This window comes from Vicugna pacos, chromosome 27, assembly GCF_048564905.1.
Source record: "Vicugna pacos chromosome 27, VicPac4, whole genome shotgun sequence".
Classification (NCBI taxonomy): Eukaryota; Metazoa; Chordata; class Mammalia; order Artiodactyla; family Camelidae; genus Vicugna; species Vicugna pacos.
The window spans coordinates 23,180,343-23,203,150 of NC_133013.1; the positions used below are offsets into that span (position 1 = coordinate 23,180,343).

General features: G+C 48.5%; 1 protein-coding gene and 1 long non-coding RNA gene across 2 annotated transcripts; one reads left to right on the forward strand and one right to left on the reverse strand.

Annotated features, from left to right (window-relative positions):
• Positions 1 to 5,094: 5,094 nt before the first annotated feature.
• Positions 5,095 to 7,245, reverse strand: LOC140689752 (uncharacterized). Its single transcript, XR_012064834.1, has 2 exons — positions 7,167 to 7,245; positions 5,095 to 6,542 (listed from the first exon to the last, which is right to left on the reverse strand). It is a non-coding gene; the product is annotated as an uncharacterized lncRNA (long non-coding RNA).
• On the forward strand, positions 7,078 to 21,802 carry DNAJA4 (DnaJ heat shock protein family (Hsp40) member A4). The gene is made up of 8 exons (XM_072950919.1): positions 7,078 to 7,333; positions 7,728 to 7,866; positions 13,026 to 13,206; positions 14,964 to 15,068; positions 15,862 to 16,089; positions 17,119 to 17,349; positions 20,652 to 20,752; positions 20,848 to 21,802. Exons 1-8 carry the CDS (start codon positions 7,257 to 7,259, stop codon positions 21,061 to 21,063), a joined length of 1,278 nt encoding a protein of 425 aa, XP_072807020.1. The 5' UTR covers positions 7,078 to 7,256; the 3' UTR covers positions 21,064 to 21,802.
• Positions 21,803 to 22,808: the final 1,006 nt, after the last annotated feature.

Sequence of the window (22,808 nt, forward strand, 5' to 3'; positions counted from 1 at the left end):
TCATTCTACGAAGCCACCATCACCCTGATACCAAAACCAGGCAAAGACACTACAAAAAAAGAGAATTATAGGCCAATATCACTGATGAACATAGACGCCAAAATCCTCACCAAAATTTTAGCAAATAGAATCCAACAACACATAAAAAAGATTATACATCATGACCAAGTGGGGTTCATCCCAGGGACACAAGGCTGGTTCAACATACGCAAATCAATCAATGTAATACATCACATCAACAAGAGAAAGGACAAAAACCACATGATCATCTCAATCGATGCAGAAAAAGCATTTGATAAAATTCAACATCCATTTATGATAAAAACTCTCGCCAAAGTGGGTATAGAGGGAACATATCTCAACATAATAAAAGCTATATATGACAAACCTACAGCCAGCATAGTACTCAACGGTGAAAAACTCAAAAGCTTCCCACTAAAATCTGGGACAAGACAAGGATGCCCACTATCACCCCTCCTATTCAACATAGTCCTGGAAGTCCTAGCCACAGCAGTCAGGCAAGAGAAAGAAATAAAAGGGATCCAAATTGGAAAAGAAGAGGTAAAATTGTCATTATATGCTGATGACATGTTACTATATATAGAAAACCCTAAAAGGTCCACACAAAAGCTACTAGAGCTGATTGAAGAATTCAGCAAGGTAGCAGGTTACAAAATTAACGTTCAAAAATCAGTTGCATTTCTTTACACTAACGATAAATCAACAGAAAAAGAAAGTAAAGAAACAATCCCCTCTAAAATAGCACCCAAAGTAATAAAGTATCTGGGAATAAATCTAACCAAGAGGTGAAAGAATTATACACAGAAAACTATAAACCATTGATGAAGGAAATTAAAGAAGACTTTAAAAAATGGAAAGATATTCCATGCTCCTGGATTGGAAGAATGCATATTGTTAAAATGGTCACACTGCCCAAGGCAATCTACAGATTTAATGCAATCCCTATCCAATTACCCAGGACATAGTTCACAGAACTAGAACAAATCACAATAAAATTTATATGGAACCATCAAAGACCTAGAATTGCCAAAGCATTATTGGAGAGAAAGAAAGAGGCTGGAGGAATAACTCTCCCAGACTTCAGACAATACTATAGAGCTACAGTCATCAAGACAGCATGGTATTGGTACCAAAACAGACATATAGACCAATGGAACAGAATAGAGAGCCCAGAAATGAACCCACAAACTTTTGGTCAACTCATCTTCGACAAAGGAGGCAAGAATATACAATGGAATAAAGACAGTCTCTTCAGCAAATGGTGTTGGGAAAACTGGACAGCAGCATGTAAAACAATGAAGCTAGAACACTCCCTTACACCATACACAAAAATAAACTCAAAATGGATTAAAGACTTAAACATAAGACAAGATACAATAAACCTCCTAGAGGAAAACATAGGGAAAACATTATCTGACATACATTTCAAAAATTTTCTCCTAGAAGAAATAAAAGCAAGAATAAACAAATGGGACCTAATGAAACTTACAAGCTTCTGCACAGCAAAGGAAACAAGAAGAAAACCTACAGAATGGGAGAAAATTTTTGCAAGTGAAACCGACAAAGGCTTGATCTCCAGAATATATAAGCAGCTCATACGACTCAGTAAGAAAAAAAACAAACAACCCAACCAAAAATGGGCAGAAGACAAACAAGCAATTCTCCAAGGAAGACATACAAATGATCAAAAAGCACATGAAAAAAATGCTCAATATCACTAATTATCAGAGAAATGCAAATCAAAACTACAATGAGGTATCACCTCACACCAGTCAGAATGGCCGTCATTCAAAAATCCACAAATGACAAATGCTGGAGAGGCTGTGGAGAAAGGGGAACCCTCCTACACTGCTGGTGGGAATGCAGTTTGGTGCAGCCACTATGGAAAACAGTGTGGAGATTCCTCAAAAGACTAGGAATAGACTTACCATATGACCCAGGAATCCCACTCCTGGGCTTGTATCCAGAAGGAAATCTACTTCAGGATGACACCTACACCCCAATGTTCATAGCAGCACTATTTACAATAGCCAAAACATGGAAACAGCCTAAATGTCCATCAACAGGTGACTGGATAAAGAAGAGTTGGTATATTTATACAATGGAATACTACTCAGCCATAAAAACCAACAACATAATGCCATTTGCAGCAACATGGATGATCCTAGAGAACATCATTCTAAGTGAAGTAAGCCAGAAAGAGAGAAAAATACCATATGAGATCGCTCATATGTGGAATCTAAAAAACAAAAAGAAAAACAAACAAACAAAAACAAAGCATAAATACAGGACAGAAATAGACTCATGGACAGAGAATATAGACTTGTGGTTACCAGGAGGGTGAAGGGTGGGAAGGGATAGACTGGGATTTCAAAATTATAGAATAGATAAACAAGATTACACTGTATAGCACAGGGAAATATACACAAAATGTTATGATAAATCACAGAGAAAAAAATGTGACAATGAGTGTGTATATGTCCATGAATGACTGAAAAATTGTGCTGAACACTGGAATTTGACACAACATTGTAAAATGATTATAAATCAATAAAAAATGTTAAAAAAAAGAACTGTTTTGTCATCTGACTTGCTAAAAATAAAACACAAAGTATGCAATGATACTGTTTATAATATAGCCATTTTGCTGAAATAAAGTAAAACAATTAATATTTTGGAATAAATACATAACAATTTCTTAAAAAAACAAAACAACCCCCCCCCCAAAAAAAGCCAATTTCTTAAAGTGCACCACCTAAAGCCCTGGAGGGGCTTCAACTTCAGAATCCAACTCTGCCCAGTGGTCCACACCCCGCTCCACCTCTGTTCCAGAAACACTGGCTCTTTGAAGAGGTCAAGGCCTTACACACCTTGGGGCCTCCACTTGTGCTGTTGCCTGTGCCTCCTCTTAACTCTAGCCCTGCAAGGCAGCCTCCTCTCAACCTCTAGGTCTTAACATGGAAGTCTCACACACATGACCTTCCGGGCCACCCAGAACTCGAGAATACTTTTCCTTCGTGGCTCACATTACAAAGTGAACTTAGAGGTTTATTTCCCAGCTGGCCCACGTGAGCCCTGAGTCTGTTTCCAGATGCTCCCCTAAGCCTCTGCCGGTTCTGGGACGCACAAGGTGCTTTCCTGAGATGCTGAAAGGATGGATGGGTGTCCTCTCTCTGGGCTCTGCGACCTCATGAGATGGGTGCCCTCATGGGAACGTTGTCTATTAAGTACAAATACACAGCAGGAAGACACCCTCACTTTCTTAGCTCTCCCCCGGCCCAGTGGAGGCACCCCTAACCTCTGGAGGCAGCCACTCTGGGTGAGGCTGAGTTCCAGGAGGAAGTGGGAACTCGCAGACCATCCCTTCATCCACAGAAACATCACAGAAGCTTGGTCTCTTAGAGCAAGGTGGCAGTGGTTAACTGTTTCAATGTGAGTTCTTGGAAAAATTCCGGGGGCTGGAGTGCTGGCAAAACAGGCCCATGCTGGGGGTTAAGTGCTTAGATTCCGTGCCCAGGCACAGCCAGTCTGTGAGCTCCGCAAGGGAAGACACAGCCCTCACCCGGAGCCAGGCACGCAGCAGGTGCACACTGACCATCTGCTGTGGTGCAACCAAGAAATTCCCTCTGCAGAGCCCTGGCTTCTGCCAGGCACGTGTCAAGTGCTTTATGCATATTGTCCCCATGAATCTTTATAATAACCCTGTGAAGTCAGTGTTCTTATCCCCATTTTATAGAGGGGGGAGTTGAGGTTCAGTGAGAGGTAATGTCATTTGCCCAAAGCCACACAGCAGAGTGAGGCAGGGCCTCCCCAAGCAGAAGTCCCTAGTGATATTCAAACAGTGGCCTGGAGTGACAACTGCTATTTTGGGGGCCAACAAATTAACGCCCTCCTTGGAGAAACCCTGTGACCGCCTGTCCCAGTGCTAGCTCCCTGTCCCGGGCCATCCCCGGCCTCGAACGCTCCCTTTGCCACTCTGGCCTCTCCTGCTTTCGGCTCCTCTTCATATTCCTGCTTCTCCTCTTGCCTCTGATGGCTGTTCTTCCTCCTCCCACTGCCTAAAGGCAGCTGTTCCCCCTGGCTTCTCCTTGGCACTTTCTCCCCACCTCTGCACCCTCTCTCTAGGCCAGCCTGTCAACCCCTTGGCCCCCCTGTGGAGGGAGCTCTCCAGTCTGCATGTCCAGCTCAGCCCTCTCCCAGCCTCAGAGGACGGCTGCTGGTTATTCTTCCTAGAAAGCAGCTCCTGCGCTGAGACCTTCAGTGGTTCCCAGGGTCCACCGGAGGGGCAGCAAACTCCTCCTCGGGGCATCCAGGGCTCTGCTGTAACTGTCTCCACTTCTCTCCCCATTCAGAGCCTTCGCCCATCCCGGCACTGTGCTCTCTGCCTTTATTCTGCTGTCCCTTCGGCAGGACTCCCCTGCCTCCCACCTCTGCCCCAGGCAGTCCTCACCTCCTGTAGGTCCTTCCTGACCACCTTCTCCAGTCAGATGCTGTCTCTCACTTCAGTGGACTCCAGCGGAGAACCTGTCCCAGGTGCCTTTGCAAGAGCTGTTTCTGGGTTTGCTTTGACTCTCCATCCATCCTGGGTCACAAAAGGAGTGTGGTACTGGGAGTCAGGGGAGACGCCTAATGTATGCCTTTCAGTTTTGCCTCTTCATCTGAAGCCTCCTCAGGGTCAAGTGAGGGGGTGGAACTGGATCAGCATTCCCCTCATTTCCCAAGTGCCACCATTTCTGCTTTACCCTCGTGCCCCTGTACTATCATGTACTTAATCTCACTATTACTTACCTTACACATTTATCTACTTTATAAAAAAACCTAAATAAAAAGGAAACTTTACATCGCTTGCCATGACTGGAAAAGTTGCAATAAAGAAAAAGTGAGCCATGAAAATAAACACACAATTGATAAAGTAAGAAATGTACTTTGTAGAGCCTCAAATCCTCCCATGCGTAATTTGGAGAACAATGTCCTAGAACATCAAAGGCTTTGTCAAAGGTAAACAAACCTGGACACTGGTTGAAGTGGTAAAGGCAGATTCGAATCAGCAGTAATTACTGCAACAGGAAAAAGACCAGCATGAACCCAACTTTAATATGAACAGAAATAGCTGGGTGTTTTAAAGCGAAAATGAGGGAGAAGGGAGAGGGACAAGTGGCAGCTCAGTAGAGTCAGGGGAGGAAAAATTACAAAGGGTCCAGTGTAAATGCATTTAGGCCAGTGCTGTCTGCTAGCCAGTAGCATCGAAGTTAGGATTCTACTTTCACACGGAGACTGGGAGACAGAGGCCCTGCCCTCCGGTGTAGGCTGGAACAAACAATTAACATTTTTGGCATCCTTGAGTCTTCTCAGGCAGGCACTTTAAGGGTGGGGGGGTTGGAGTCATCTTAGGGAGGCAGCCTTGAGCTGTTAGAAACTGTTAGTGGTTGTTCAAGTCTTTACAGGCCAAGGGTGAGGCCTAGGGATCAGAGGAGCCTGGCTAGAGTTTCATAAAGGAGAGAATCTTTGTCAGCTTCTTTAGCTCAGACAAAAGTAAAAAAAAAAAAAAAAAAATTGCATCAATGTGTGTTGAGACTACGTGCTAGGTGCTTCACCAGGCTATGAGGTTGATGCTATTAAGACAATCCCCATAAAAAGGTTGAGGAATCTAAGGCTCAGAGAGGTTCAATCACCTGCCCAAGGTCAGGCAGCCAGAAGTAGCAACTAGAACCTAGGTCTCATGGATTCCAGAGTTCACAGCCCCATTCCATGCACCTAGGCTCTAATCATGCATAAGTGCCCATCTTGCCAGCATCACTGGTCCAGAGAATTGCATCTGGATAAATGTGTGGTGCAAGGCAGTGGTTTTCTGCTCTGGCTGTACACTGGAATAACCTGGGGAGCTTTAAATATATTGGTGCTTGGGTACCAGCCCCAGAACTTCTGATGTAATCAGTCTGCAGTGCAGCCTGGACACAGGGATTTTTAGAAGCCCCAGGTGATTCCTACGAACAGCCAAGTTTGAGATCCACTGTGCTAGACGCCTTCACAGGGCTCATCCCATTTGATCCCTGCAAGAGTCCTTCTTGATCAAGGCAGACAGGCGGCAATGACCATGCCCTGCTGATGAGGAAACAAGCTCAGAGAGGCTAAGACTCACATCGTTAGTAAAATCTGGGTATGGAATCAAGCTTGGTGACTTTCAGCTCTGAGTTCTCTGCTCTACGGGCATCTAATTGAGAGGAAAAAAGCAAAGTCTCCAAGAACAGAAATGAGCAGCTTAATTTCTCTTGGAAGTTCAAAGTTTCTCACTCCCACTGACCGCAGGGAGGAGGAGGTGGTACTTGCCTGAGCCGCAGGACCCAAAACGAGGCCAAGAGATCCAGAGAGGTGAGGAGTGGCCTCTTCTCCCGGACAGCGTTCCCCGGGCAGAAGCCAAGGCTGGGCTGGAGCAGATGGCCTGCAGTTCTCTGAAAGTGCTGCTCCCCACACTGGTGTTACTGCAGTGGTATGATACTGAGGCTGGCTACAGCTGGGCACCGCTGAGGGCAGTCAGGGACCTGTTACTGTACCCTCCCAGGCAGTGAGGGTCCTGGGGCAGTCTCTAGAACCACTCTCCACATCACCCCCACTGCGCCCAGGAGCCTGGTCCAACCTCGGTGGTTCGGAGGGGAGAGAGCACTGACCACCCTAGGGAGACCTGGGGGATGTTGCTGCTCATATCTAACCGGCGTCACTGCCCACATCTGGGGGACGTCACTGCTTACACCCGGGGGACTTCAAGGGTTCCCAGTTGTGGGCAGTAGAGAGACCACCATCCACAGCTGGGGTCAGCAGAGCACCACTGTACATATCTGGAAGGGCTTAAGCTCATCTCCGCCTTGAAGATGCCCCGGGGGGCGCCGGCAGCTGCGGGGCCTCGGGAAATGCGATCCCACCATGGTAGAGAGCCCCTACCCACTCCTAACCCCTCAAAAATGCAACTATCTGAGACAGGCCCCAAGGGGCATCCCGGCCATGACGAAACAGAGGAGGGCCACACCCCCCGGGAGACGCCGGGTGGGGACCGCGGGGCGCAGCCCTCCCAGTCCAACCCCTCGGGGCAGAGTTCCCGCCGACGCTGCCCTCCAGGCCACCCGATCCTCGAGCCAGCCGGACCCACGGACCCACGGAAGGGAAAGGGGACGGCCCCGGGGCGGCGGGACGGTCGTCGGAAGGCGCCCTCCGCGTCGAAGCCGTCTTCCAAGCCCCCCAACATGGCCCGGGGCGGCAGTCAGAACTGGAGCTCTGGGGAGTCGGACGCGCGGCCGGAGGAGCAGGCGGCCGAGACTGGGTGAGCTGGGAACTAGGCGGGTGGGGTCGCGCGGGGCCGGGGCGTCGGGGTCCGGGCCGCGAACTCGCCGCTGCGCCCCAGCCCACCAGCCCCAAGCGCCGCCGGAACCTCCGCGAAGGTTCTGGGCCTTTGTGGCGTCACTGTCTCCTTGCGGAACCTTCCGCCGGCGCCGAATAAAACCCGCCGCGGAGGAGCCGGCGGCTCGAGTGCGGCGGTGTCGGGCGCGGAGGGCGGCCCGGCGCGGGAAGGAGGGAGGGCGTCCCGGGCGCGGCGGCGGCGGCGGCAGCGGCGGCGGCCGTGACCGTGACGCGCGGCCGGGCGGCGGGGGCTCGGGCCAGGGGCCCGGCGGGGGCGTCCGGGGCGCGCTGACCGTCCTGCCCGCCCCGCCCCGCAGAGACAAGATGGTGAAGGAGACCCAGTACTATGACATCCTGGGGGTGAAGCCCAGCGCCTCCCCGGAGGAGATCAAGAAGGCCTATCGGAAGCTGGCGCTCAAGTACCACCCGGACAAGAACCCGGATGAGGGCGAGAAGGTGCGGGCCGGGCTCGGGGCGGCGCGGGCCGGGCTCGCGCGGGGCCCGCCGTCAATTATTCAGCCGGGAGCTCGGGGGCTGTGAATTATTGAAGGCGGCGGGGAACCCGAGCCGCGTCTGTTGGTGAGGCGGTCGCCAGGCGCCGCGCACCCCGCCGCAGGGCCGGGCGGCGGCCGAGGGTGGCCCGAGGCCGAGCGGCCGCGGCCCGGCCAGGTGGGGGGCGCTTCGCCGAGCCCCAGCCTCGCCCGGTGTGGGGTCGGGGCTGGTGCGGGGACCCGAGGCCCCGGGACCCCTCGTGAGCCCCCGCGCGGCCCATTCATTCCTCCGTTCGCTCCACAAGTGTTGATGGGGCCCCTCGGAACGTCAGGGAGGGGTGGGACTGAAACGTGGGGGCCCAGTTCTCACAGGGTTTGCGGGCATTCCTGTAGGAGAGGCAGCCAGCAAACCGGGAAACCGAGGCACGCGCGACCAGAAGTTGTGTGCTTGCTGGGATTGAGCGAGAATGAATTTTTTTGTGTGTGTGTGTTCCTATTCCCTGTTGATAGATAAACCCTAGAGATGAGTTTCTTTCATCTGAGCTGGTACCTTGGAAAAACTCTGAGTCCCTCTTGAGAATGGCTGACTGGATTTATCCCGTGTACCTATTTCCTGCCTCATATAGGTTGTCAGATATTGAATAGTCACTTTTTTTTTTTAACAGGGACACGGAGATCTTTAACCTGACACATCATTTTATACGAACATTCCAGGTTTTCTGTGGCAAATGACCCTCACTTGTTCCAATATTGGACTGAAAAATGCTCTGCATAATAGAGACCTAAATTAAATTTTTTTCATCCTGTTCATAGGAATAGAGTCAGCCTGCTTCTTATGCTGAAGGAAGCTCATTACCCACCTGAGGAGGTGACTAGGAAGATCGGGCACTGATCCTTGGGAAAGCGTGTTGGCCTGCTCACTCCTTTCTCTTCTTGCCGTTTCCTTATACAACTTCACATGTCCTGGATGAGCTGGCGCTTTTGTAGTAGCCGACAGCAGTGACACCCCGGCCACTTTTGAAGCCACAGATCACCCATCTAGCATTGAGACCCTTGGAAACAAAGCTAGTATTAAAATACCTGTCTGTGTTAGCTATTCTGGGCTGGAGGAAGCTGCCTAAGGAAGATTGGCTGGGTGGCAACAGTGATAGAATATTTATATTTAGCCACATGTGCGGAGTGTGGTTGTCACAAGTTTAAAATGCTTTCCTGTAAGACCATTTGTCTGTTACTTGTGTTCTTTCTCATCTATATTTAGGTAGCTTACTGTAGCTTTTGAAGTCACTGGCTTTCTACGTGCTGTTGGTGATTCATAGATGTGCTCCCTAAATTCATTGTCGGCTGTTTCTTAGAACCTCCTTTAAGGAGAGTGCACCCAGGCTGCTAATCTCACGTTTCAGGGGTGCGTGTGGGAAAGCCTCCTGACCCTGGTTTCAGGTCAGATCTCATAGCACTCTCCAAGAGGAAGTCATGGCTGTGAGCCTACAGTTGGAGTGAGTCTGCTCTTGGTGTTCTGAAGCTTTTTTTAAAACTGGACTTGACCTGTACCACATTTCTGTAGGTGTTGCCCTTCATATACCTGTCTGAGCAGGGTTGGTTGGTTTTAAACTAATATTTATTTATAGCCAGTTACTGAATTATTGTCACATAAGTGAGGCTCTTGATAATAAAGTCTGGCAGGTCCCTCCCAGCTTAGGGGTGAGGGTGGGGGTTCTGTGATGTTCTCCTGGCCAAGGATACTATCCCCTCCTCACTTCCCACAAAGGGGATAAAAGTCTTTAATTCAGTTCTCTACTAAAACTCCTTCCAGGAGACTGCTTCTGACCGTATGCTGAACCCCTGGCCCAGTCCTCATCCTGCTCTAATTATGGTTCCTTGTTTGCTATCCACATTCCCCAGAAGTGAAGGGGGTTGAAGAGACAGGGGACACAATTTATAGAAACTCTGCTATTAAGCTCCCTAGAGAGGACTCGTGTATTCATTCATTCATTTACCAGATGCCTCCTTTCTGGTCCTGCTTATGTGCTGGGCACACTGTGTGGGTCTGTTCTTTTTTGCACAAGTTTGTGTATAGTTCTCGTCCACTGTATCTGTCATAAAGGTGGAACTTTTTAACTTTTTTTCTTTTAAATTTGTCAACTGTATTAATGTCTCTTCAAAAATAGACTAAGCCGGTCCGTTCCTCCTTGCTCCGGGACAACTGAGAAGGCTGCTGGGGTGTTGGTCTTTGTTTTGTGTCCTGTTGTCCCGTGTTGCTAAGCATTGGGCAGCCTGTGTTTGTCACCAGGTGCTCTGTGCAGAGTCTCTCCTTTTCTGCGTAGTTTTCTGAGAGACACGTGAGCAGCGGGTCAGTAAGCCCAGTCCTTTTCAGGGTCAGTGATGGGGATATATTCTTGGTTATTAACTGCGTTCGGCTTTTAAGATGAGTTTGATCTTTTGGCCAATTTCACTCTAACTTTTAGTTTGAATAATAGATTTTCAAGGTAAAAAATTATGAAAGAGAGCATAACAGTGAGGAAAATTTCAGAATATTGAGGAAAACCCCTCAAGTACTCATCACCCTAACTGGTGTCCTGTGCTTCTTTCCAGGCTTTTCCTGTAGAAAAGGTGTTTGTAGATGGTCATCCTGGTATAGAGGTTTTTTTTATTTCCTCATCACTTAATATTTCATCACAAATACTTTTCCAAGATGCTGTACGGTCTCCAAAGCCATTTTTCCCAGCTGCATGCTAGTCTCACGAAGGTCCTGTGACACAGGATTACAGTCTGAAAGGTGAACTGGTCAGAATACAATCTCCAGCTGTGGGACCGGGCTCAGGCAGGGAGCTGAGTTAGACTCTGAAGTGCTGGGACCCCAGGGGTAGTGGGAGCCCCGCTCTCATGTGAGATCTGGCCTGTGATTGAATGCTCCAAGTGACAGGGCATTCCTTGTCCTTCTGAGATTAATCATCCATTCTGTTAAGTCCAAGTGACTTTCTAGTATTCAGAATTTTTGGTGAGTGTTTCTAGTGGACATTCTTATGACGCATATTTACCTGGTACACATGGGCCCAGAAACTCTCGGGCAGCCTGGCCCAGCTGCTTTCTGATCTTCTGTACTAGGCACCCAATTCCTACACCTCAATTCTGCTGCTGCAGAAAGGATGAATGATGCCTACTTCTTTGGAGAAATTGTGTGAGAATTAACATATCAAAAGATGTAGCTGCCTTGATTCTCATTCTGATGTCTCTAAGGCAGTTTTTAAAATTACCCAGTCACTTCTTAACTGTTACTTATTAGCTATAACTTATTATTTTTTTAGTTACTTATTATATCTCTGTAAGGGGTCTGTAGTACAGGAGAAGACCTAGTGCCTCTGGCAGGTTCCATATCTGTATCTTCATGGTGCGTTTCTCCTGTATGTTTTCTGGAGCCAGCTGCGTTAGAGGCTGTTCCTATGGACAGCTGTCTCACAGTCTAAGCCCTGGCTCTGGTGGGCCAAGACCCTGTCTCTTGGATTCATTTCTGAATTCCCAGAACAGAGCCATTCATCTAACAAACATTTCCCAAGTACCTTCCGCGTGCCAGACAGCGTTCTAGGTTTGGGGGTACAGTGGTGAACAGGACAAAGCTGACCTAACTCGCTGTCCTCAGGGAGCAGACACTGTGGTGGGGCTCACAGTCTCGGCACTGAGCGCCCTGGTGTGCGGCCGGGGCAGCCGGAGCAGGAGTGCAGGGGGAGGGGGCAGAGGTGTCAGGCTGCGCTTGTAGATCCGAGTAAGGCCTGACTTTTTACTCCATGTGAAATGAGCCCCCTCGGAGGGCTTGGGGCAGAGGACTGACACAATTAGAAGGCTCGTTCTGGCTGCTGTGTGAACAGACTGAAAGCTGGCGGAGGAAGATGGGAGACCATCGAGGAGGTGACTGCAATAATTGAGGCAAAAGATGGTGGCCTCCGCCAGGGCAGGCGTGGTGGTGGTGATGAGAAGGGACGGATTTTGGATATTTTACTGTGTTTTGATTTTAGTTTTAAACCTCTCGTGTACATACAGAAAATACCAGAGGGGTACAACGAACACCTGCCTTTCCCTCACCCACCTTCCGCAGCTGTCAGTACGCCTCCACTTCCGCTTTCCCTGTCTCTACTATTACGGTTGTTTGCTGAAGCTTTAGAGAGTAAGTTGCATCCATCATAACCTTTCAGCCCTTAATGTTTCTCCTAGGAAAAACAACATCCTTGCAGACAACCATAGCCCAGCTATCAAATTGAAGAAGTTTAACGTTGAGGAAAAAATAAATCACATTTATTCAGTTCCAGTGTCCTTTGTACCCATTTTTTCCCCAGTGCAAGATCCAGTGCAGGCTCACATGTTGCGTTGAGTTTTCCTATCTTTCAGGTTTTCAGAATGTCTTTCAGTTGGGGTTTTCTGATTCTTACAATTGGATTGGAGGGTTACATTTTTGGCGGGAGTGTGACACATGGGATATTTTGTCTGTCAGGGTACTGGAGATAGACATTTGAGGGTAGCTCAAGAAGGGTTTGTTGAGAGATGGGATGTGAGGGAGAGGAAACGAGGTTTTGACGTTACCTGTAAGTGACATACGGGGGAGACTCTGGGAGGGGCAGGGCTTTGGAGGGAGATTGGGGGGAGATTAGGGCGGGTGTATGCACAGCGTCCGCAGCCCGCGTGCTGATGGGTGCTCACAGGATGTCTGTAGTTGAATTTCATGCCAGTCAACTAGGAAAGTAGCCCGCGTAAGCTGGAAGGCCGACAGTAGCGCCCGGGAGTCCTGGGACTTACCCAGTTGTAGGTTAAACCCTGGCCTGGTCTCCCTGCATCCCAGCTACTCTCCACTTCTCCCTGTCGTGTGCAGCCTGAGTAGGGAGAAACGTTCCTGCCTACTGCTCTCTCTCCCTGTGCCCTCCTGTGACCCTGCCTCTCATCCCTTAATAATGTTTGCCCTGTGTTTCCCACTCTACAAGGGGAGTAAGTGGAAAAATCAGGTTCCAGATAACAGAGACCCGCTAGCTTGGAGGGTTGGGAGCAGAATACCTCTGTCCTTACATTCATATGGAGGGTTTGCTTCATAAACAATTCAAGCCTTCTTTCCCTCTCTCTCTTTAATCTTTTTTTCTTTTAAAGTTTAAGCTCATATCCCAGGCATATGAAGTGCTTTCAGATCCAAAGAAAAGGGACATCTATGACCAGGGCGGCGAACAGGCGATAAAGGAAGGAGGCTCAGGCAGCCCCAGCTTCTCGTCCCCCATGGACATCTTTGACATGTTCTTTGGTGGCGGAGGACGGATGGCTAGAGAGAGAAGAGGTAAATTCTTATAGAGACATTAAGCAAATTTTACAGTTTGCAAATTGTACATGCTAATGGAGTCAGGATGGATCATGCCTTAAAAGGGTACAGTTGTCACGTGTGGGGGTCATTAGCTTTAAGCAGGTTACCCCTTGTCTAGTATCCAGGCTACCTGGGATCTCTTAGTGCATTTAGCAGTTGACACCCTCTAAATACCACATATAAAGGAGCAAATGGTTGAGAAGAGAAGAGGAAGTTCAGGTTCACCTTGCCCTCTTTCTCACTGCTGTTGGGGTCAGGTTCCTGCGTGTCCTAAGGGACACAAATGGCCCCTCCTGTGGTTATTAGTGATGCCTCTGCAGGGAGTGTTTCTCCCCTGGTGCACACCCTCCTCCCCGGGCCTCCTGACCGGGGCCGGGGCCTGCGGGCTCTACCGTGGGCGGCGTGGCCTCCTTTTCTCAGTCTGCTCAGGAGATGTTCTAGGTAACAAAATTTACCCTTTTATGTTTGAATATCTTTGTAAAAAAAACTGCCTTGCCTCCCTCTTCAGAATGCATTAGGACTAACAGCTTCATCCTCGGAGGTGAATGAGGCGCTAGCTCTTGGTGGAATGGCCCCCAGCCTGTTTTGAGTTTTAGGCTTTGCTCTTCCTAATTTGTCTACCTCTTACCTCCTGCCAGGCTATGGGCTGGCACCTCTCACTGTTACCAGTGGCCTTTAATAGCCAGCCCCCTTCCCCTGTCCAGTTTACAGTTGATACTCTGCTTTGGACCTCAAAACCAGTCAGATAATCAAGCTTATTACAGTCCTGGATGAAGTCAAAAGAAAGAAGCTCTACATTGGGCTTTAGGAAGGGCAATTTGGGTCAACAAGAGGTGCCTAGATAAATACAGCTATACTTGTTCTCACATTATAATTGACTTTGAGCTTTGAAAAGCTTGGCTGTCAATTCTGTGAATACAGTGTGCTGAAAATCACAAAGTGTTTATTAGGGAAAAATCCTTACCCTGTTGTCTGGCTGTGTTGCCTGCTCGTATAATTGTGTGGATATGATCTTGCCCAGCTCTCTCACTGTCTTGAGATGAACAGCTTCATGCCCTTAATTAAGTCATCTCTCAAAGTTAACAGCCAGTAGACAAGGACAGCTCGTCTCAGTGACCTCAAGAGCCCTATGGGCAGCAGAGAAGGACCTGATGCTGTGGGTCTTGACAGGCTGGCATGGTGCCACAGGAGACAGATTCCCCCATCCCGAAGATGAAAGGCCCACCATCCTGGACGTACAGATACTACTTCCGCAGATCAGAGAGTTCCCACTGGGCCACTAGTCACGGGAGGGCTCAAAAAGTAAAGGGCATGTTCAAGGAAGAGTTCCAGTGAAAGGTCCAGAGACTGGCTTCATGCATCATTCGTAAAGGCTCCTTTCATGGGGAGAACCTGAATGAAACCAATTTCATTGGTTAACGTTGCCTTAGGTTTCTTCACTCATCTTCCTGTCCTCAGATTTGTTCTTAGAAAATAAAGTTGGAAAGTCTTTTTGTTGCCATCTATACATGATTGAGTAATTAGCTCATAGCTAGAAAGGGTATTAGTTCTCATATTGGCAGAGGGCCAGAAGGATGGGCCAGGTGTAACAGCGGCATTGCTTCCTGCAGGGAAAGGAATGAATGACACACGTGCAGTTTTGAGACTTCATACAAATGAGTGTCATAAGGGTGGTATTTAATACAGTAGTATACGTAATACAGTATTAATTATTTTTTCTTTCCTTTGGCAAGGCAAGAATGTTGTACATCAGTTGTCTGTAACTCTTGAAGATTTATATAATGGAGTCACAAAGAAATTGGCTCTCCAGAAAAATGTAATTTGTGAGAAATGTGAAGGTAAGAATTAATTTTTGAATGAATCTCATAATTCTGATGCCTTAGATCTGAAAACAGTTCTTACTGATGTACAATTCAGAGAAGAATCATTTATCTTCAAATGTCTAACAGATATTGCACACAGGTGGCCTGAGGGCCAAATCTGTTTTATTTGGCCCTGTACATTTTTTATTTGGACTGCACATTTATTTAATATGTTGACAATTATTTGAAAAATATAAAAATGCAGTCTCTGTTGTAACTGTTCAAGCAGCAGTAGATAGTAAATAAATAGATGATGTTCCTGTCTTCCAATAAAGTTTTATTGACAAACCAGCTAGCTGGCCATGGTTTACTGATCCCTGACTTAAATGTAAATGTAATTAACATAATTTTTTAAAATCTGAATTTTCAAGAAAAGTCAGATCTGATGACTTTGTCCCACATTGTCCCACAGAGAGGTGGCTGAGCTGGGTAGCCACCCCATGGACAGAGCTGTGTTCTCCGGTCTCCACTGTCATGTGGAGGCATGGGTGTTTTTTCATCCTGGGATAGAAGAAAACACAGTTGGTGAAGCTTAAGCGATGAATTTGTCTTGGCACAGCCAAAACCACAGATGTTTGCGATCACATGTTAACATCTAGATGGTGTCTGCTTGGCTGGAATCATCCAGACTCTTCCACGTGTCTTTTCATGATTGTAAATAGAATTCAAACTGCAGTGTCCAGTTTCATGGATCATTACCCTTCTGCGGTGGCACCCAGCAGAGCTGCTTCTAAGGGGAGAGCACAGCCTCATTCCTGTCTCCCCGCAGGTGTTGGTGGGAAGAAAGGCTCCGTGGAGAAGTGCCCGCTGTGCAAGGGGCGGGGGATGCAGATCCACATCCAGCAGATCGGGCCAGGCATGGTGCAGCAGATCCAGACCGTGTGCATCGAGTGCAAGGGCCAGGGCGAGCGCATCAACCCCAAGGACCGCTGCGAAAACTGCAGTGGCGCTAAGGTCATCCGAGAGAAGAAGATTATCGAGGTGCACGTGGAGAAAGGTGAGGCTGCGCAGAACTGGCACCCCAGGCTGGTGGAAATGCTTCGCGGGTGCTGACCCTGGGACACACGGGTTAGGTAGCAGGGAAATGAGAGAGTATGGGGGGTAGCTGAGCACCATTGGAGTGTGCTGTCAATTCCTCCGATTTCCAAGGCATCTTCCCTTGACCCTCCCTGGCTTTGTTTCCATCCTGTGTTACCTGCCAAAGTTTTCTTGCTGAGGTCTGCTTCCATGCGATCAGAAACCACTTCTTTTTAAGGTTTTCCTATGCTGTGGAAGTCACTTGAACATGGTTTTGGTTAATTGCCCTCTCTTGCCATTCTCAGACCATTCCTTTAGAATCATTTGGAGTGTTCTTGCTAATGACTTTTGAGCTTATGTAAGTCTTTGTAGCTGCATGTCCTGCTTCTCCATATGTTCCCCACCTCTTGCATCAGAGTCTCCCAAATCCAGCATCTTACCCCTGCTATTCATTTTGCCTGGGGTCGTCATTTTAAGGTCTTTTCCCCTCTTTGTTGTTCCCCCTGATTATTCTGTGGCTTCCTAATCGAGCAAATGTATTTAAATGAAAGGTGACACCAAAGTACATCATTCAACACTGAAATCAACACAGGGGTTGGACTTCTTGTTAAAACGAACATGCCTTAACCGTGTGCCTGTGTGAACACAGCGACTTGTTAGGAGGCCCCCAGAGCCGTGCACTGCGTGTGCGTTGACAAGTGGGTGGTGGCCTTGTGCCCGGAGCACAGTGTGGGCTGTGGCATTGCAGAGCCTGGGTGGGCAGGGAGTGTGCGGTGGACTTGTGACGGCCTCGTTTCCCACTCTTCTGCTGCCTGCTTGGTTGAAGACCCTCAATATGCAAGAGGGCAGTGAGGCCTCTTTCTCAGTGGTAATCCCAGCCCCATGCCTGCACCAGGTTGGGAGGTTTGATGAATAAGAACCCCAGGGGGCTCTGTGTGCCTTCAGAAGCTTTGTTGAAAGTCTGGTTTTTAACAGGAATGGCTAATCAGAAAGGGATGATGTTTCATAGGTATGAAGGATGGGCAAAAGATACTATTTCATGGAGAAGGAGATCAGGAGCCTGAGCTGGAGCCTGGTGATGTCATAATTGTGCTTGATCAGAAGGATCATAGTGTCTTTCAGAGACGAGGCCATGACTTGATCATGAAAATGAAAATTCAGCTTTCTGAAGCCCTTTGTGGCTTCAAGAAGACGATAAAAACACTGGATGATCGAGTTCTTGTTATTACATCCAAATCAGGTAATGTTTCAAATATGTGTTTAGTTGTAGTTGTTCTGTGTGTCTGGCATAATAATCCTGGCAACTCAGCCTGGTTTCACGTTCAGGGTTGACTTCTGTCGCACAAGTTAGTGTGACTTGATTTTCTCTACATTTAAAGTCACCACTAAAGACTCCTGAGAATTTTGTGAATTTCTTTTATAGTCTTCTAGACAGAAAAATGCAGAGTTGGGGAAGGAGCCTCAAATAGGAATCTCCGAGGTCTAAAATTCTAACTGGAAACTGCCAATTTTTTTCCCCAAGACTTTGGGAAAAAACCAGTTTTATTTAAAACACAAATAAGTATTTCTCTTTCTGTGATGGCAAATGTGGAACCTGCCAATTTAACTTAACATTTAAAAACTTAACTCTTGTGTGATAAGAAAACACAGCTGATATAGGTGGTGTTAGTCTATCAATTGGTGACCTGTGCTGATTCCTCCGTTTCTCTAGCCTCCGGGTTGTCGATTACATGTGAGAGACATTTTAAAATAGAATTTTCCTGAAAAAAAGACATTGCCTGCCAGCTTATCCTGGTCGGCTCCACAGAACTGCCTGTCTGCACACGCCCACAGGAGCTGGAGGGAGCTGCCTCTGGACCAGAAGGTTCTCAAAGGCCTGAGAGCTCAGCCTGCCAACACATGTCTAGAAGCCAGTCTCCCAGCTCAGCTAGTGTTCACTGCAGTTAAAGAGTCCACGTGGGCCCCCGAGCACCTGCCTGGAAGGGGCTGCAGGAAGGGCAGGCAGATGGGAGAAGGGAAGAGGCCAGGCTGGGGCCCTCAACTTGAAGCTGCCTCTGAAAAGCAGCACTTCAGGTCAGTTGTCCAAGTCAAAGAACGTCCAGACAGCTGTGGTGGTGGCTGAGCCACCGAGTCACCCTTGACCCCATCACTGGCCATGAGTAGTGCTGCTCTAGGCCCCTCACTGGCCACATGGTCAGGGAGTAACTTTTTCTGTGGGCATCTGAAGTTCAAGGCTAGAAGGGTGGGTTCAGGACGAGAGTGGGAGGTAACCAGCCCATAAGCTGTAGCAGGTGGTAATTAAGACTCCGAAGTCCAGTGGAGTGAGCCACCTTGCCTCCCCGACCACTTTCCAAGGCTTCCCTGCCTCTGTGCCCATTTCTTTCTTCCCCTTTCTGGCCTTGTTCTCCTTCTCTGCCATTTTCCTCTTCAGCTTTCTGTTTCCTCCTTTTCTGGGTATAATGTGAAATGGAATTATATATCTAAGTCCTGATGAGAGGTTTTTTGTTTTACTGGTTTTTTTTACTTTTTATTTGGAAACAATTTCAAAGTAACAAAAAGTTGTAAAAATAAAATAGTACAGGGATCACCCATAAATGATTTGCCTGTTGTTAACATCTTACTTACCCTGTTTGGTTTTTCATTTGTGTTGTGTTGATATACACATATACTTAAGGATTGGGGAAAGCACTGCAGTATAATGAAAAATTGCATGAAAAATTTAAATACAGTACCTTCCTTTAGATTCCATTCTGCAAGCCTCCCAGGGTGCCCAATTCCTCCCCTCATCTGAACAGGAGAGCTTGAGGATCACAGTTCACTCAAAGCCCTAGGCCACAGGCTGTGGGTGGGCGTGTTTCCAGCACCCCGGGTACCATGTCCAGGACCCCCTAACATTGTGCCAGGCCTGATTCCAGCCCTTCTGGGAGGAGGAGCTGGGCAGCACCTGTGTGTAACTTCTTTGGCTTGTCCTTGGCCGAGGATGGGTGATTTGAGGTCTTGGGTCGGTGTGGGCCCCTGCCATGGGATTGGACCCCAGCCACAGGGAACCTGGGCACCAAGGACAAGAGGGAGGAAGTGAGCCCCAGAGGGAAGGAAGTGGTCAACCCCAAGAAACCCATTTCCTTGCTTAGTTATGCGGACGGGCAGGGTGTCCAGAAAACCTTCTGCTTTTTGCTCATTTATCCTTTCTTGTGTCCTCTCCTGTTCTTTCACCTCTTTTTCTTTTCTTGTTTTGGCTAATTTCTCCTTCCTTCATTTCCTCTTCTCTCTTCCTGTTCTCGTCCACCGTTGAGGTGCCTTTCTCGCCAGAGGCCCCTAGGCTGTCTTAAGCATGGCTGAGAATCTGGAGATTAAAGAAAAATGTCCCTTAGGAGCTGCCCCAGGGTGTGAGCCCTCACAGAGGAGCCGGCTCACTGTCTTCTCCCTTCTCTTACACGTGCTCTCACAGTTTCCCAGCCCCTAGTGAGCTAGAAGCAGAAGCACGAGGCGTTGTGCTGAGAGCAAGAAGTGACACCTGATAGGAACAGAGAGACAGAAAAACTGTTAAAAACAAAACAAGGAAGAAGCCCAGCCACCCGGGCCATTTAGCTAAGGGCCCCGCCCGCAGTCGGTAGCCCCGAGGGCCACGTGTGAGTCACCGCCCTGCACGCCCCGAGGAGAGAGCCCTCCACGCGCTGCACTTTAGAAACTCCTGTGATACTTGGAAAGATTTCCTCGTGAGAGGTCACCAGGGGGAGTGGGATGGTGAGTAAGTGTTCGCTTGCTCTCTCCCACATTTTTCCTGAACATTTGTTTCTTCTTTGTCCATTTACATTACCGAGCTGAAGAACATACTTTTTAAAGAGACCCTTTTGCCTCTTTCCTTTTCATGTTTGGAAGGAAATAATATTTTAGATTTGGGGGAGAACCAAGAGCTAAACTCCCACGATGCCTTTTGAAAAAGCAGACGTAAGACCCAGTGAGTGCAGGCCAGACCAGCTCCGGCCCACCGGCGCGGTGAGGGGGCTGCCCGGGGCCAGAGCGGCCTGTAGGCCCCCCAGCCAGAAGGCCGGCTGTCCTGCCAGGTGGGGTCTGGCTGGACTCCTCTGAGGCCCATTCCTGCTCCAAGGTCCGCTTGAGTCTGTGAGGGGCAGACTCTCCCACTCATGAGACGATGTTTGTAATGACCTGGAGAGGCAGGCTGACAGGTGGTAGCCCTGCTTACCCAGACTGAGTGTGGATTCCTAGCTCACTTTTTTAAACCAACCTACCTTATGATGGAGGCTCCTGCACGCTCCTCCTGGACGACACCATCCTGCCAGAGCCCAGCACGCGGCCAGAGGGTTCCACTCCCCTCACCCCGACCCCCTTCACCCAGACAGTTCCTCTGACAGAGATCATTCTGACTGGGACCAGCCTTTTCCAGTCAGATGCTCCGTGACCCATGCCTTTGCCTGCCGCCCTGGGAGTGCTAGCCTCTGCCCCAGCCTCTCCCAGCAGGGAGAGACCTCTCCAGGCTGCCCTCCGTCTTCCTGTTTCATAAGTAATACTTTCTTGCGGCAGGTGAGGTGATAAAGCACGGGGACCTGAAATGTGTGCGGAATGAAGGAATGCCAATCTACAAGGCGCCCCTGGAGAAGGGGACTCTGATCATACAGTTTTTAGTAAGTGCATGTGTTTTATTCTCACGGGACATGTTATTAAATGCCGTAATTGGGAAGAGAAGAAACAACTGCTCTTTCCACCTCACTCTTTACAGGTTATTTTTCCTGAAAAACACTGGCTTTCTCAAGACAAGCTTCCTCAGCTGGAAGCTCTTCTCCCTCCTCGACAGAAAGTCAGGATTGCAGATGACATGGATCAGGTGGAGCTGAAGGAGTTTAATCCCAGTGAGCAGAACTGGCGCCAGCACAGGGAGGCCTACGAGGAGGACGATGACGGGCCCCGGGCCGGCGTGCAGTGCCAGACGGCGTGATGCGGCCGGCGCGGCGTGGCCCGGCCGGACTAGCACGTGATGAATGTAAAGTTGGCACAATGAAAATGGCATCGCTTTAATGGCCTCGTGTTTGGGGTGTCCTGTGTATGTGTTCAGCATTCTCAATTGCTGAGTGTCTTTTTGGTTTTTCTTTTGGTTGTAACTTAAGTTATAGCTTAATTTATATTTAAATGTTTTAAGTGTAAATCACCTCTAGTCTGCATATGGAATCTGTTTATTTACATTTTCAGGATACTTTTGAGATGCCAGTAACCGCACTGACACTTTGTGCTTCTAGTGGCTTTGCCATAACTCAGTTGCACCAATAAAGCACAGCCCAGGCAAGAGCACTCAGCCCATCGCGAGCCTCCAGGCCCGAGGTGGGCGACCTGGCCGCCTCCAGCTCTGCAGTCTCTCTTCCCTCCCTCCTCCCTCCCGCGGGAGTTACTGAGGGCATGATCTCAGGGCTGCTAATGTGACCTTTCTGAATCTAGATCCTAGATGACTCTCCTCCAGAATAAAAGCACATCTGTGTATTGGCCTTGGCTGCAGTGCCTGGTTCATGCTGAGTGGGCTGCAGGGCCAACTTGATTCCTACTGTTCTGTGAGTGCTTGGAACGGGTTGTGTGTGTCTGATCAACTCTCTTGGAAGCTTCCCGCACCTTCCAAGCCTTGTGGTGAGGACTAGCCAGTGTTTTAAACAAAACGCCGATAAAACTGTTTGCCTGTGACCCCCGCACCGTGTTCTTTGTGGTTTTATTTTGTTGACAGCCTTTGCAGTATTCTCCCACCAAAGTGCTTACTTGTAAAGAAAACGAGACCATCCATGTCCCCAGCAGCCTCAGTGCAGCAGCAGAAGCCATGGGAGAACACTGGTGGTTTGGCCTCGTGGCACAGCCAGCTTCCCTGTCTGACCCGTGATCCTGGATGACTTGAGGGTCTGGAAAGGCAGAGAAGGTCTCAGTGTTTTGCACCTCATTCTCCCAGACTCAGCTCCCTCCCAAAGGACTGCCCCTCTTCTTGCACAGCCATATCACAAAGGGCTTCCTGTCCAAGGGTAACGTTTTAGTGGGAACTGCACTGATCGAGTGCCACTGTGGGCTGCAGGCTGTAGGGACTGCCACTGTAAATGACAGCTTGTTTGGAGGGGGTTAGGCATTAATTTACTCCTGGCAGGAAGATTACAATTTAAATTTAGGGTTACCTCAACCTTTAGCTATTACTACTCCTTTCCTCCCCAGACTAGCCATGAAGAAAAACAGCTCCCTTCTAAGCTGCTGGCCACTTTTCAGAGCCACCCTTACTTGGTTCTACAGTACCTGAGAGCTTGACTTAGACCAGGGACCTCCCTGGGAGGGCCAAAGGCAGATCAGACCCATGGCATGCAGGTCCGGCGGATGGACCAGGCTCCAGCATAACACTGCTGGCTAGTGAGAGCGCATAACGTGCTCAAACTAGGTATAGAAAGAGCTCTGTCTATTGGTCAGGAAAGACATGAAAGCTATTCTTCCAACTAAGACTATATGAAAATCAATTTACAAGCGGACCACAACTCCGGGGTGTTGTTTCTGTGCTGTGACTAATAAATTGCTAGAAAATTACTGTCTAGTTGATGGGACAGAATTACATTCAGCTCCTTGTCATGTAAATGGGATTTGGAGGGTGTTGCTTAAAATTTATTCCACCTGTACATTTGTCACTTTAAAATTAAAATTGAGCTGGTATGAAAGACATGGTTTTGGTTT